This window comes from Didymella exigua (assembly GCF_010094145.1).
Source record: "Didymella exigua CBS 183.55 unplaced genomic scaffold M421scaffold_3, whole genome shotgun sequence".
NCBI classification, from domain to species: Eukaryota; Fungi; Ascomycota; class Dothideomycetes; order Pleosporales; family Didymellaceae; genus Didymella; species Didymella exigua.
In genome coordinates, this window is record NW_022984777.1 from 55,866 (window position 1) to 69,441 (window position 13,576).

General features: G+C 56.3%; 7 protein-coding genes across 7 annotated transcripts; 4 read left to right on the top strand and 3 right to left on the bottom strand.

Moving 5' to 3' along the window:
• Window positions 1–162: 162 nt before the first annotated feature.
• On the top strand, window positions 163–3,064 carry M421DRAFT_97863 (chaps-domain-containing protein; the record flags this gene model as incomplete). Its single annotated transcript, XM_033598553.1, has 5 exons — window positions 163–188; window positions 260–511; window positions 566–846; window positions 1,166–2,553; window positions 2,897–3,064. The coding sequence occupies 5 exons, from the start codon at window positions 163–165 to the stop codon at window positions 3,062–3,064; spliced, it is 2,115 nt and encodes a 704-aa protein (XP_033452796.1).
• A 118-nt stretch (window positions 3,065–3,182) lies between these two features.
• On the top strand, window positions 3,183–4,496 carry M421DRAFT_243913 (uncharacterized protein). The gene has a single exon (XM_033588524.1). It carries the CDS (start codon window positions 3,323–3,325, stop codon window positions 4,130–4,132), a length of 810 nt encoding a protein of 269 aa, XP_033452797.1. The 5' UTR covers window positions 3,183–3,322; the 3' UTR covers window positions 4,133–4,496.
• M421DRAFT_416176 (40S ribosomal protein S16) lies at window positions 3,913–4,757 on the bottom strand. Its single transcript, XM_033590964.1, has 3 exons — window positions 4,684–4,757; window positions 4,501–4,612; window positions 3,913–4,416 (listed from the first exon to the last, which is right to left on the bottom strand). Exons 1-3 carry the CDS (start codon window positions 4,747–4,749, stop codon window positions 4,166–4,168), a joined length of 429 nt encoding a protein of 142 aa, XP_033452798.1. The 5' UTR covers window positions 4,750–4,757; the 3' UTR covers window positions 3,913–4,165.
• A 190-nt stretch (window positions 4,758–4,947) lies between these two features.
• M421DRAFT_244024 (RCC1/BLIP-II) lies at window positions 4,948–6,218 on the top strand. The gene has a single exon (XM_033588527.1). It carries the CDS (start codon window positions 5,048–5,050, stop codon window positions 6,161–6,163), a length of 1,116 nt encoding a protein of 371 aa, XP_033452799.1. The 5' UTR covers window positions 4,948–5,047; the 3' UTR covers window positions 6,164–6,218.
• A 136-nt stretch (window positions 6,219–6,354) lies between these two features.
• On the bottom strand, window positions 6,355–7,827 carry M421DRAFT_1181 (uncharacterized protein; the record flags this gene model as incomplete). Its single annotated transcript, XM_033587269.1, has 1 exon — window positions 6,355–7,827. One exon carries the CDS (start codon window positions 7,825–7,827, stop codon window positions 6,355–6,357), a length of 1,473 nt encoding a protein of 490 aa, XP_033452800.1.
• A 741-nt stretch (window positions 7,828–8,568) lies between these two features.
• On the top strand, window positions 8,569–9,468 carry M421DRAFT_244021 (uncharacterized protein). Its single transcript, XM_033588526.1, has one exon. The coding sequence runs from the start codon at window positions 8,665–8,667 to the stop codon at window positions 9,178–9,180; it is 516 nt and encodes a 171-aa protein (XP_033452801.1). The 5' UTR covers window positions 8,569–8,664; the 3' UTR covers window positions 9,181–9,468.
• A 1,369-nt stretch (window positions 9,469–10,837) lies between these two features.
• M421DRAFT_416178 (uncharacterized protein) lies at window positions 10,838–13,213 on the bottom strand. The gene has a single exon (XM_033590965.1). It carries the CDS (start codon window positions 12,843–12,845, stop codon window positions 11,082–11,084), a length of 1,764 nt encoding a protein of 587 aa, XP_033452802.1. The 5' UTR covers window positions 12,846–13,213; the 3' UTR covers window positions 10,838–11,081.
• Between the last annotated feature and the right edge of the window lie 363 nt (window positions 13,214–13,576).

The window sequence follows — 13,576 nt, forward strand, 5'->3', positions numbered from 1 at the left end:
ACGAGTGCGCGTCGACACGGCACCCTCCCGCTCGCTCGCCCTCGCAGCCAGCCCGCGACTCCCTCCGGGCCTCACTGCACCGCTTCGGACCCCTTTGGGCCTCACTCCACCTCCGCGCACCCGAGTCCTGCGCTGTGCCCGCTCGGCGCCCCTTGAGCCGCCATGGTCGCATCCCCGGCGGTGCCAGAGTACGCGCGCATCCCCGGCGTTTCCTGCTCGCCGCTCGCCGCTCGCAGCTCCCAACTGACGCCCCCGCCAGAATCTACGAGGACGAGCTGCACTCGGCCATCGAGGCGCGCTCCGAGTCGCTCCAGACGCTGCGCGAGCTCGGCCCGCCCGACCTGGTCCATCTGATCAAGCAGCCCGTCAAGTCGCCCACGAAGCAGCTCGGCGTCTACCATCACGTGAGCGGCATCGACGCCTCGTCGTCGGCCAGCCTGGCCGCCTACATCAACACGCTCACCTACTCGCCGCACGACAAGCAGACCAAGGTGGTGTCGGGCCTGTACTGGTGCGCCGCCCGTCGTCTGCCACAGGTGCCCGCCGCTCGCTGACCACCCGACAGCTGCTACAATGCCTTCTCCCGCCTCGACATGCGCGTGCAGGTCTACATCCCCGGCACCGTCGAGAGCTACTGCATCGACGAGCGCGGCGACAAGCGCGTCGCCACCGACGAGCTGTGGCTCGAGACGTACCTGTGCAGCGTCCTGCGCGCATACTCGTACGCCGACGACGGCTCGGGCGACACCATCAAGAAGATCATTGGCGTGCGCCGCTTCAACCCGGTCACGAGCACCGAGAGCGAGCACAAGTTTCTCGACGCAGCAGAGCGGCTGTTCTTTAGCGGTAGGGCTCGCCGCGCACACCCCGCGCACACCCCGCGCACACTCTACGCACACTCTACGCACACTCTACGCACACTCTACGCACACTCCGCGTACACTCTACGCACACTCTACGCACACTCTACGCACACTCCACACACACTCCACGCACACTCCACGCACACTCCACACGCACTCCACACACTCCACACACTCCACGCACACTCTACACACACTCCACACGCACTCCACACACACTCTACACACACACTCCACACACTCCACACGCACTCCACGCACACTCCACACACTCCACGCGTCAGCTGGCTGATCTTGCACAGGCTGGCAACTGGGCTCTGACCCGGAGATCCAGGTCCCCAACCTCGTCTCGAACCACCTGACGACTGGTCTCCTCAGCTACATCCACACCACGGGCCGATATGCGTCTGGCATCAACCTCTTCGAGAAGCTGCGCACCCGCGACCCCGAGATCTCGTCCCTCCTGGCCCGCGTGTACATACAGGCCGACGAGGAGGTCAAGGCAGTGCAGCTGCTGCACGACGTGATCCAGGAGCTGCCCATGGACTACTCGCTGCTCGACTGCCAGGCCGACTTTTGCAACACCAAGGGGCGGGGCGACCTTGCGCTGGAGATTGCAAAGCGGAGCGTCGTGTCTGCACCCAGCGAGTTTGGCACGTGGGCCCGGCTGTCAGACATCTACGTCAGCCTGGAGCAATGGGACCTGGCTCTGCTTACGCTCAACTCGTGTCCCATGTTCACGTACCAGGACAAGGATGCACCGCGCATGCCGGAGCCCCAAAAGGTCTTCCTGCCCATCATGCCGGAAGCCCTGTGCGACGAGATCGAGGACAGCAACCTCGACGACATGGACATGGTCCACCCTACGTTGCGCAAGCTCCACGCAGCCGGTTTCAAAGGCACGTTCCTAAAGGCATACATGATCCTGACAGAGGTCACCAAGAAGATTGGCTGGGATCAGCTGTTGAAGATACGCTCCCAGGTCTTCGTCATGGAAGAGGAGTACCGCCACGAGAAGCAAAACGTCCCACACTCACACTCGCGCAGCGCCAGCACCACCGCACTTCGCTCGCCTTCGCCATCCGTGCACGCATCGCCGCCCGTGCACGCATCGCCGCCCGTGCACGCATCGCCATCCCTACACGCATCGCCAAACCCCGAGGTCAACGGCCATGGCGGCAGCGACGCGACCGAGGCAAACGGGGAGCCATCTGCAGAGGCAGCCGTCGAGGACTCACTGCAGGAGCCCGGCCACACCGTCGCCGCCGAAGTCGTAAAGGCCGGCAGCGAAGACCCCCATGCCACCGAGACCAACGGCAGCCCGTCGCAGCCCAACTACACGCAGTTCCAGAACAAGCGTCTGTGCGAGCGCTGGCTCGACAACCTGTTCATGGTGCTCTACGAAGACCTGCGCGTCTACACCATCTGGCGCACCGAAATGGCGCAGTACAGGCAACAGCAGCTGCTGTACAAGAAGAGCGCAGAGGAGTGGGAGATTCTCGGCGAGCTGGCCGAGCGCCTGCACCACACCGACGAGGCCGTCGAGGCGTACGAGAACTGTCTGCAGATCAAGTTCTCGCCCAAGGCGATGAAGGGCGTGCTGAAGCTCGGCCACGACAAGAGGAACACGCGCGACGTCACCGCCGCGCTCATCAGACTCGTCACCTGGCAGTACCGCTGGTACTCGGAGGTAAGCCATCAATCACTTTCCCCTCCTTGCCCGTCGACTTTGTCCCCGATATACCGGACTGAGCACCGGGCTGAGCACCGGGCTGAACACTGGACTGAACACCGGGCTGAACACCGGGCTGAACACCAGACTAAACACCAGACTGAATACCAGACTAAACACCAGACTAAACACCAGGCTAAACACCAGACTATACACCAGACTAAACACCAGACCAAACACCAGACCAAACACCAGACTGAATACCAGACTAAACACCAGCTAAACACCAGACTGACTTTACCGCCTCCCTCCTCCCCTGCTCGTCGACTTTGTCATTGGAATGCGAAACTGACGGAACTAGTTCTCCCCCGCCCTCCTCTACACGATCCGCAAACTCATCGAGGAAGAAGGCGCCGTCAAAATACGCAGCATCATCCAGGGCACCAGCTTGCCCCAGCACGTCCTCGACCTCACACACCAGTACGCTGCGCTGTGCGCGGCCTTTAGAAGCAGCGGCAGCGACGGCTAGGCGCTGCTGTGACGGCGACCCAGCCTGGGGTGCTGGTGAGGCGTGGGTGGCGTTCTGGGAGCAGCGGAGCGGGTTTTGCATCGATAGCGGGTCAGTGTGGTGATGGACATGGAAGAGAGATGATGCTTGTCGACTTTCCGCTCGCGAGGATCGTGTTTTTCGATGCAAGCCTCGCGTGGTTCGAGGAGCATGTACGAGTTGTCGTGCGGAAATAAACGTTTAATGTTGCAATATGGAGCGTCACAATGATATTGATTGATGCCGTGCATCCCACCTCGTCAACGCTGGGCAAGTGAGAACACGGCTTGTGTGCGGAGGAACGTGCTTGGTCGTCGTGTAGGTTGGCAGCGTGAGCATGTGAATGGTTCTAGTCGGGAAGTGCTGCTGACGTGTTTTGTTTTCTCATCAATGATGTGCACCGGTCTTCTGCTGCTGCGGTATACTGCCATCGTCTACGGTTGTCTACTACAGCCGCTGTATACTGCCATCGTCTACGGTCGTCGTCTACAGCCGTTGTATACTGCCATCGTCTACGGTTGTCTACTACAGCCGCTGTATACTGCCATCGTCTACGGTCGTCGTCTACAGCCGTTGTATACTGCCATCGTCTACGGTTGTCTACTACAGCCGCTGTATACTGCCATCGTCTACGGCCGTCGTCTACAGGTCGTCGCCTACAGTGTCTTCACAGTGTCGCATGCGGTTCAACAAGGAGGCATCATCAACGGATTCACAACAGGCAAACGCCAGACGACGGTATTGGCGCACAAACGGCGCGAGTCTTGTGGGACTGTCAGCACTTCTGCGGCGTTAGCAGGCACCGGTGGACGCGGTGAAATGGGGTATATCTGCACACGTGCTGTCCATCATCCGCAGCGTGTCTTGCAATCTTTGGATTCGTTTTATCGTCACACGGACTCCCGTCAGAAACCGAGTCGGGCCCATGCGCCTTCACACAATCACCTGCCCAGCGCGCGCGCATCCATACTGAAAGCCCATGCGCACCGCTGCAAACTCCTCGCCACCAGATCGCAGATGATTCCAAGTCCGAAGTCGAGACTTTTGTGAGCCGCCAAGCATTCTCCGCTGCGGGAGAGTAGCTTAACGGTAGGACTTCTGGTAACGGGCGCGGGCACCGGGACCGCCGAACTTCTTGGGCTCGCACCGTCTGTTGTCGGCGACGAGGAGTGTGCGGTCGTACTGGACGAGGGCCTGCTTGAGCTGGTTCTTCGAGTGCTCGTCGACGTACTTCTGGTAGTAGGCGACGATGGACTTGGCGATGGCCTGGCGGATGGCGTAGATCTGCGAGGTGTGACCACCACCGGAGACGCGGACGCGGATGTCGACGTCGGCTGCGCGCTGTTAGTCTTCTGTTTCCCTGCCGTGCTGCGGGTGCGCCCGGTGTCTGGCGGTGAGCCGTGGGTTTTTGTGCGTACCGAACTTGTCGAGGCCGAGGATCAGGACGGGCTCGTAGACCTTGAAGCGGAGGATCTCGGGCTGGACGAGGGAAAGAGGCTTTCCGTTGACCTTGATGAGGCCCTTGCCGGCCTGTGGGAAGTTTCATAAGCATGCTGTCTTTGGAGTCTTGGATGCGCGCGATCGTGGCGGTGCGGGCGTACCTTGCAGTGGGCGACAGCGGTCGCGGTCCTCTTCTTGCCGAAGCACTGAACGGATTGGGAGGCCATTTTGAACGACTGGGGTTAGTACGTGCGAGGTCGTGAGAGATGCGGGCGAAGTCGTGCTTGAGGTTTTGCAAATGTTGGCGAGTGTCGATGGGCTGTCGAAAATGGGGTGTGGGTGCTAGCCGGATATGGCGTAGCCTCCACCCACTTCGCCTCCAGCGCCACATCCCCAAGGCGAACACCATCATGACCGTCATCAGATGCCTTTGTTCCTTCATTGGCAGGTCTTTTGTATTGGTTCCAAATTATGGATTAGCACTGTCACTCTCAAGCTCACACTCTCCCACACTGTTTGTTTACAATGCCACACGATCTCTACGTCTTTGGCAGCAACGGCGAAGGCCAGTTGGGCGAAGGTATCCCTGTTGCAGACATTGTAAGCAAGCCGATAAAGCTTCCACGGACACAATTCATCGGAGATATCAAGGACATCAAGTGTGGCGACAATCATTCGCTACTTCTTCTCGCCGACAACTCGGTTTCTGGGATCGGACGGAACAATGTCGGCCAGATGCTCCCTGACTGTGATAGACCGCCCAGGCTCACGCGATTTGAGGAACTGCACAACAACGTATCCTTTTGTGCAGCTACTTGTGAATCATCGGCTATCATCAACTGTGTAATGGGCTCCCCCAGTGTTGTCCTCACCAAGGGGCGCGGGCAATGGGGCGAGCTGGGACGCGGAGACGAGTGTGACATGTCTGAGTACAAGTACTTCGAACCTCACTACTTGAGATCAAGCTTGCCAGGCATGACGATTGATTTTGCTGCCGGTGTATGGCACTATGTTGCCCTTCAGGACGACGGCTCTGTGTACGGCTGGGGCAAAGCGCGTCTCGGGCAGCTGGGCGATGCTCTTTCAAACAAAGTCAACATTCCGACTAGAATCGACAACATCCCCTTTCAGCCACTGAGAGTGGTTTGCGGCAAGGACTTCACTTATCTGGTTGGCGACACGTCCACGGGTGAGCACAAGATATTGGGCAAGGATAAATTCAACATTCTTTCGGCCATGCCACCAGACGTAAAAGGCTACAAAGACATTGCAGCGACATGGCATGCTATTTTCGTTCTGTTCGATGATGGACGCCTCACAGCATGGGGCAAGGAGAATCAGTGGAAGCTCCTTCCCGCAGACCTGCCACCCATCGAAAGCATCGCTGTTGGTACCGATCATATCCTAGCGCTCACCAAGGATGGCAAGCTTATATCATGGGGCTGGGCCAAGCACGGCAACTGCGGTGACCTTTCCAATATCCGAGAAGAGATCAAGAATGACATGATTAGTGGGTTCTGGAACGACATTGATATACCTGGCAAGATCGCGAAGATTGCCGCCGGATACTGCACAAGCTTCGTCATCACTGAAGTGGAAGACGAGCCGAGCCCGACAAAGAAGCTAGAGACCATGAAGTGAGGAACAAGAAAGCACATGTCTAGCAATGCAACGCGTATTGCAGGTGGGTGGGTATCTCATACTCCTCGCTATGCAAATCCGTCTACTAACACTGTATCTAGAAGCGAACTATAGGTGTATGGGCCAGTCCAAAGGATCTTGACCTGACCGCCGTCTTCCAGGCTTCGCATCTACGGGTCAAGGGGCCGGACTCAATCGAACGTCAGACCCGCCGGGAACCGATGCTTGTCCCGCGCACGCGTCACCTTCCCATCACTCTCCCACTCGATCTGGTACCGCCACCACTTGTGATAGTTCCACACCTCCCACCTCAGCAAGAAATGCGCAAGATCACGTCCTACATACAGCGCGAACTCCTCGTCGTCGGGCTTGACATCCCAGCCCGTCCCATCCGCCTCGAAACGGTCGTATAGCACGCCCTCTTGTCCGACCGGAGTCGTGCCCTGCGATACTGAGGCCCAGGTCTCAGACCATGCCCCGTCGCTATCGATTGTGGAACGTACCAGGAAACCCCACTGGTACATGGTGCCGAAGTTGTAGTAGTTGCCGACCACGACTTCCTTTCCCTCGCGGCGGATCAAGACGCAGTTGTTGTTGCGCCGCCACTCGAACACTTCGATCTCGGGGTCGAGGAACTCTCGAAGACACTCCTCATTTGTGTACGCTAGTACTGTGGCTATGGCATCGCAAAGCCGCGGGCGAGCGGCCTTCATGACGGGATCGGTGCTGGAGGTGTATGCCTTGGCGTCAAGGACGTGCATGTGACGCGCCGGTGCTCTTTTGGAAAGCAGTGTGTAGTCCTCGCGCAGGGGGGCGATTATCGTATCGTGCAGGTCTCGACCGCAGGGGTTGCCGCAGTCCATGTCCTCGAGTTCGAAGATCATCTGTTTCTCTTCGTCATCTGTACGAACATGCTGCCCAAGCGGTGTGTCCACAGCTTCGGCGATCTGCTCAGCGACCGATAACTCCGGTTCCTCGAGCCTTATGAAAGTGCTTCGCTTTGTTGTCGCATTGATTCGAACGGTGTCTAATTCTGCGCGCGCCTCCACAGCGGTGGGCCACCGATCAAATTCCTCCTCTTCAGCATCCCATATGCTCTTCGGTGGTGGGGCGTCTCTCGGCAGCAGTTTCGGTGAGACAGTCATGGAGAACTGGCCGTTGCTTAGTTTCCTTACCCAGGGAAGGTGCGTTTCTTGTGACGGGGAGCCAAAGAGTGAGCGAGGGTCACGGGTGGGGGACTGCAGAGGCGAGATGAGCGGCCGGGTCCTGACGCCTTCACCTTGGTTTGCTGGCGCGATGTCTGGTGACGCAATATTGTTTGGCAAGCTATCATCGTTAAGCCGCTGGGCACTTGGGTCCGAGCCTTGCTGGCGCTGCACTTCGAAGACGTCGACTTCGTCATCTGGGCTTCGAGACCAACGCTCTGCTGACTCTGGCTTTGCCCGAATTGTTGATTGGGGGTCGAGATCGTCGTCTTCATCCCACAGCCCGGAGTTACACTGAATCTCCACTTGCAACTGTTTGTTTGCACGTCGGAGTGTCTGCAACCCATTCGAGGTGACCCGGTCTGCTGTGCTAGTTCGCGGTGCTCGCTGGAAAGTCAATTTTGGCGACGTTGGTGATGGGGGCTCAAGTTCGAAGGGATCTGGCGCCATCCATGACATGGTAACTTTTGGAGGCGACAAGAGGGTGTTGAAAAGTTTGGTGGTGTTGTAGTGCCTTGATGTTTGTGGCGGAAGAGCCGAAATTGGTCTGATGCAGCCCTGAGGCTGCTGGGAGAGCAACATTGTGTAGCGATCCGTGCACTGGCGCTGGAGAAGGCGAGAGTTGCAGCCTGGGTGTTCGAGCACTGTGCGCCGACTATGGAGCCGAGAAGTGAAGGGGCGACTTGAAGGTCGGATGGTTTACACCCCAATGTCGAGTACGATCACCTTGAGGAGTACATTACTGAGGCTGACTTATAGCACATATCTTTTTGAAGGCATGTTATTCACAGAAGGCATTGAAAGGAGAGAAGCAAAACAATAACCAAACACGCTGAAATGAACTGCAAATCTGAGCAGTCTGCACAGCGGCCCAACTCTTAAAGAGATCATCAACGACTAGACCACGACATGTGCACACATTGCTCGTGGATCGCTCGGACCGCATATACGGCACTCTGACACGTCTACAAGGGTGAAGTACAAGTCACATGCTTGTACAACCGCGTTTCGCGCAGCGCTAGCCGGGATGCATACCACGTGCGCGAATGAGCTCTCTCCACCTACACTTTTCAGAATCTTCAGCAGCAGACCAAGGAGGACCATACCGAGGATGAAAGCGAGACCAAAGCACTATTTTCGACACAGAGAGAGTCATCCAGCCGCAAGGGCGTCATGTGCGAGGACGGCAGTCACAGGCTAGTGTCATCGGCATGGTAGAGACATCGTGCGCTGCACGCGAGCGAGCGTGTCGTAGTCGATGCCTGGTCTTACTGCAGGGGCGGATGCGGGTGATATATGCATGTTGCACTCGAAAGGGTTTTGTTCCGGAAGTTGCGCAAGATGGCTGACGTCACGCGGGGAAGTGCAGGTGCAGGCACAGCCTCATCCCTTATTGCAACCATCAATACTAACCGCCTACATTTGACTGACGGCACATCAAACCATTACTTGACTTTGTGGGATTTTGGTTTATGGATAATTGTTCCATATATCGGCAGAACCGTCAGAAGTGGTATCATCCTTCTACTGGCACCACTTAGCCTTGTATCTGAGGAACTTGGACTCGTTGAACTCCAGCCTTGTGGACCCTCAGATACCATACGATGCACGCGAGACAAATTTCCCATGGACATTATATTTCCTCCGTATGCTGCCTTATCGTACAGATGGGGTGCGAAGACTCCGCAGAGGGCCATCAAGCTGAATGACTTCTATTTCGAAATTGGACATGACCTTTGGACATTCCTACGTTGGGTGTATCTACAAGGTCAACACAAGGTATTCTGGATTGACGCTGTGTGCATTAATTGATCGGACACTAAGGAGCGAGACCATCAAGTTCAGATGAGGCGTCGAATATACAACGATGCCGAGTCAGTCTCGATTCGTCGCTATGAAGTGCTAAGCGAAACGAGAGCCTTGAGAGCTCAAGATGCCCGTGCAAGGAATATTTGTGATACATGCCAGGAAAAGCTTTACTAGCCTGGTGCGAAGACGGACATTGGCGTCGCATCTGGATCATCCAGGCAATAGTAACACCGCTCAGATACACTACGGATCCAGATCGATTGACTGGCACAAGCTCGAAGCGCCCGTCCTTGACGCGCACGCCATATTCAATCATGGTCATCCGGAGCACACTTTTTACTTAGACGCTGTCTCTGGGAACCTGGCAATCAGAATGGCAAGATTCAGAGGCCTTAAAGAGGATGCGCATCTTCACTGGTCTCATTGATATCGAAATTTCAATCGCACCACGCTAACGATCTCCGCGAGAAGATATATTTTGTCCACGGTCTGTCGACCGATAGTCCAGACATGATTTTTGACTATCGCCTGTCTGCACAGAGACTGTGCAAGCACATTCTGCACCTAGTCGGCCGTTCTCTATCTGTCCAAGATGGCTGGGTACCTATAGAACTGGAGCATTCTGGTCTGGTTGTAGCACACATTCTCAAATTCTATTAATCCACGGAAATGCTGTTACGAACTTTCGGGAACGTACTGAAAGATATACAAAGCTCATCCATTCAATTGCTATCTAACTTCGGAAATACAGTCCCGCATCCTCAAACCACCAGCGCACAGCCCTAGAATGGACCGCCCTCCATGTGATTTCATTGCAACACGGTTGTTTCTATTCGTTGAACGATTCGCTGTACCTTTGGATATTTTTTGACATCAACACAAAACGCTTCAGACTCATTTCGCACATGAGACTTGGCACACGCTATTATGGTCTGGCCATTTGGCGAGGGGACTGCAATATTCTGGTGGTATCCCACGTCTTCCATCTGTATACTGAAGTGACATGATTCAGTGTGGCTTTTCCACGATGTCCGAGCTGGGTGGACCTTCCAAGCTGAAATGGGAAGACGGGGTCTGCGCAAAGCTCGACGCGGTTGCGCCTCTCGCAAAATGGACAACACCCGGGCTTCTGTGCGGTTCACAATGGGAAGAGTCGGTGATATCCAGTGGTCTATGGAGGATTTATTCACATCTGCAGGCTTCGATGACCATAAAGATGCAAGCATGGCGCAGCGGCAGATCGACTGGGCCAACGTATCTACTGCCTTCCAGACTCTGGACTTGGCAAAGAAGACACCGAATACGCATGTAGCGCTTGGATGAATCAACCATTTGATACCGGTGTTGAGAGCTTTAGTTGGCTAAGACCGTACCTGGAAAGATGTTGTAGGAGATTTCATTCTCCACCCTTCCCCTTCACGCTTCTTCATATCTAAGTGAGCAAATGTAAACGTGACTCTACTCAAGACAGAGCAGATGGCTCTAACAAAGCAAACCCCACCGTCAATCAAGCCAAGGAGGTAGCACACGCCTAGCATGCCGTGCTCCACCGAGCGCTTGGTTATTTCTCTGCCACGCAGTGTCCAAGCGAATGTTGGAATTGAAAGCACACACACAGTCAAGCGAATAGTCACGCCCAAGCAAGAGAACAAACTGTTGTATGCGATATGTGCATTACTAACTATTTGTCTGAACTATGTAAAAGCCGGTCTAGCCAGCATATAGTGCGCGCCCTGTAAATGCTAAACAAAACTCCTATGCAATGCGTTGTAAATGATCCACGCCGTTAATGCATTTCAGCTGGCCGGCAGCCGGGTATATTATCGTAACTCATCTTCCTTTTTCAATCGTAAGATCATCAAACCATGAAGCATCAGTCATATCCACTCAGATCTCATCGTGTCCTAACCAACAGACTTGCCTCGACGGCCTTTCCCGCACTCGCGCTTGCTCAGCGGCTCGTCTGGGAATACCCACCCGCGCACACGCTTCGCCTCGCGCTTCTCACCAAGCTGTGGCTTGGGAATCCACGCATCCTTCTCGAGGTGGTTTTGCCTTGTCAGCGCCGCAGGGCCGCCGACCTCCATGCGCCAGGTGCCCATGCCCTCGAACGGGTTCTCCTTGGCCAGCATGTGGAGGTACCACAGCGCGAGGGAGGCAGTGAGCTGCACATCGCCGGCAGCAGACATGCCAGACGCAGACAGCGAGATAGGAGCCGAGAGCTCCAGGTACCCAAAGATAGGCATGCCGGATGCGGCGTTGAAGGTGGTGGGGTCTGGGGTCGACGAGTCGCCGCCTGCGCGGACGCACAGGAGCTCGATCTCGGTCATGATGAAGCCGTAGCGGCAGCCGTGCTCGCGCATGACGCGCTGGAGGTGAGCGAGGCCCTGGAGGTAGAGGACCTGCTTGGGTGCGGACTCGCTGCGCATGCCCGTGTTCCAGTTGTCGTAGCACTTGACAAGACCGACGACACGACCGCGAGCATCGCCGAAGAGGGTCTTCTCGAAGTCGGAGGGGTAGCTCGAGACGAACTGTGGCTGTTCGCGGGCACCGGCAGCGGACTTGATGGCGCGCATCTGCATGTGGCTGTTGCCCTGGGCGATCTTGAGAGCTGCATTGACCTTGTTGGCGTAGTGGTTGGTGCAGATGTCGTGGAGAGAATTCTCGTTCTCAGGCTGCATGTTCTGGCGGATGGGCTGGGGAAGGTAGGACTGAGAGACAGGGACCTCAAGGAGGGGGAGAATGGAGGGGATCTCCTTGATGGCAGCGATGTTGAAGTCTTCCCAGCTGCGAAGGTTGCGGACATCCCACCAGAAGTGATTGTGGATACCACGGGGAGCGGCAGTAACGCGACGGACCAGAGCCGGGGAAGGGTTGGGGCCGCTCAGGTACTCGAGCAGAGATGATGTGGCAACGGGCTGGTAGGCATCGAAGCTGGACTGCCCGGTGTAGGTGGGGTACTGGACAGCAGGGGCAGGCTCGAAGTCCAGAAGAGGGAAGTCGAGTGACGTGGCAGTGAAGCTAGGAGGCTGCTGTACCTGAGAGTAGTCGACGGGGCTTGTGATGTAGGTCGACTGAGGCGCGGTCGGGGCGGTCACGTAGTTGGGGATATTGCGGTAGGTGGGGAAGCCATAGCGGCTGATGGTGGACTCATCAATGCTCTGGACAGAGGTAGACCTCACGTGACGTGGAGCATTGAGAGAGCTTGAGCGGGAGTGAGAGTGATGAGAAGGAGGAGCGTACGACGACGCTCGGCGGCCCTCAGATGGTGTGAATGTGATGGGGGAGTTGAGCATAGACAGCCCGTTGAAGTCGCAAGAGCCGTTGGAGACAGGCGAAATCAAGCTATTGTTGGTGTATGGGCTTGACTCACGGTACGACTGAGAGACGGGTCGTGCGTAAGGGCTGTAGCCATAGCTGACGCTGGAGGCAGCAGACGTCGTCCTGCGATGTCTGATGGGCCCAGCGGTAGGCTCGGCTACCTGATCTTGAGTGCGGACCTTGGGGAGAAGGGTAGGTCCAAGCTGGCGCACAGGCGATCGTGGAGGTGTAGGAGCCACATTCGGTGCGGGTGAAGACTCTTGCGAGTAGTATGTGACATCTGATCCAACACTACCGGGAATGTAGTTGTACTGCGTAGCAGGCGGCGTTGAGTGGCGGCTGTACATTTTGATGATGTGAATAGCTCCAGAGCTATTGAATGTTTGGACAGGAAGATACAATTATCGAGTAACGATTAATGAGGAGAACCAGCTCCAGAATGTCTAAGACAAGAAAGAAAGAGGGGAGAGGGAGATGTCTCGAGCCGGTGGGCAGTGCTCGCAAGTCTTCGATATGATGTTCGATGTGATGGTGGTGGTTGGGCGGCGGAGCATGTTGTACTTATTCCTTTCGCAAACCGAGACCTACGAACCAGTGCTCACGGCGCAAGAGCACATCTGAAACATGATCCACCCGCCCCGGGATCCTGGACTGAGATCTCGACAGGCGGTCTGGTGGCAGTCTTGCGCAGAAGGTTCTACAGCATGGAGCCTTGCAAGGCCAACGTGAAACATGGCTTTCGAACTGGGCGAGCACGTCTAGCGAACGTCTTAGTGGTAACCCTGCTGCGTTGTTCGCTGCATCTGGTTTAGTTTTGTGTAGTTTTCAGCGGTGTACTGACTCTGAGTGGCTCTCAGCGGTGTGGTTGCAGGAAGGGCTTTACTAGAGCGGTAAGCGGGAAAGCGATGCGCTTGCAGAGCGGTTGGCAAGATGAAACCGGGTCGCTCGGCGGGCCGCTGTAGAACGTCGCCTAGAGGTCGATTACGATGTACTCGGCAGAGAAAGTACCGCAGGCGCGTACTCTGTGTACTGTGTACCTCTGTACGCGCTGCGATGCCGTCAAGCTTCAAAGCGAGCG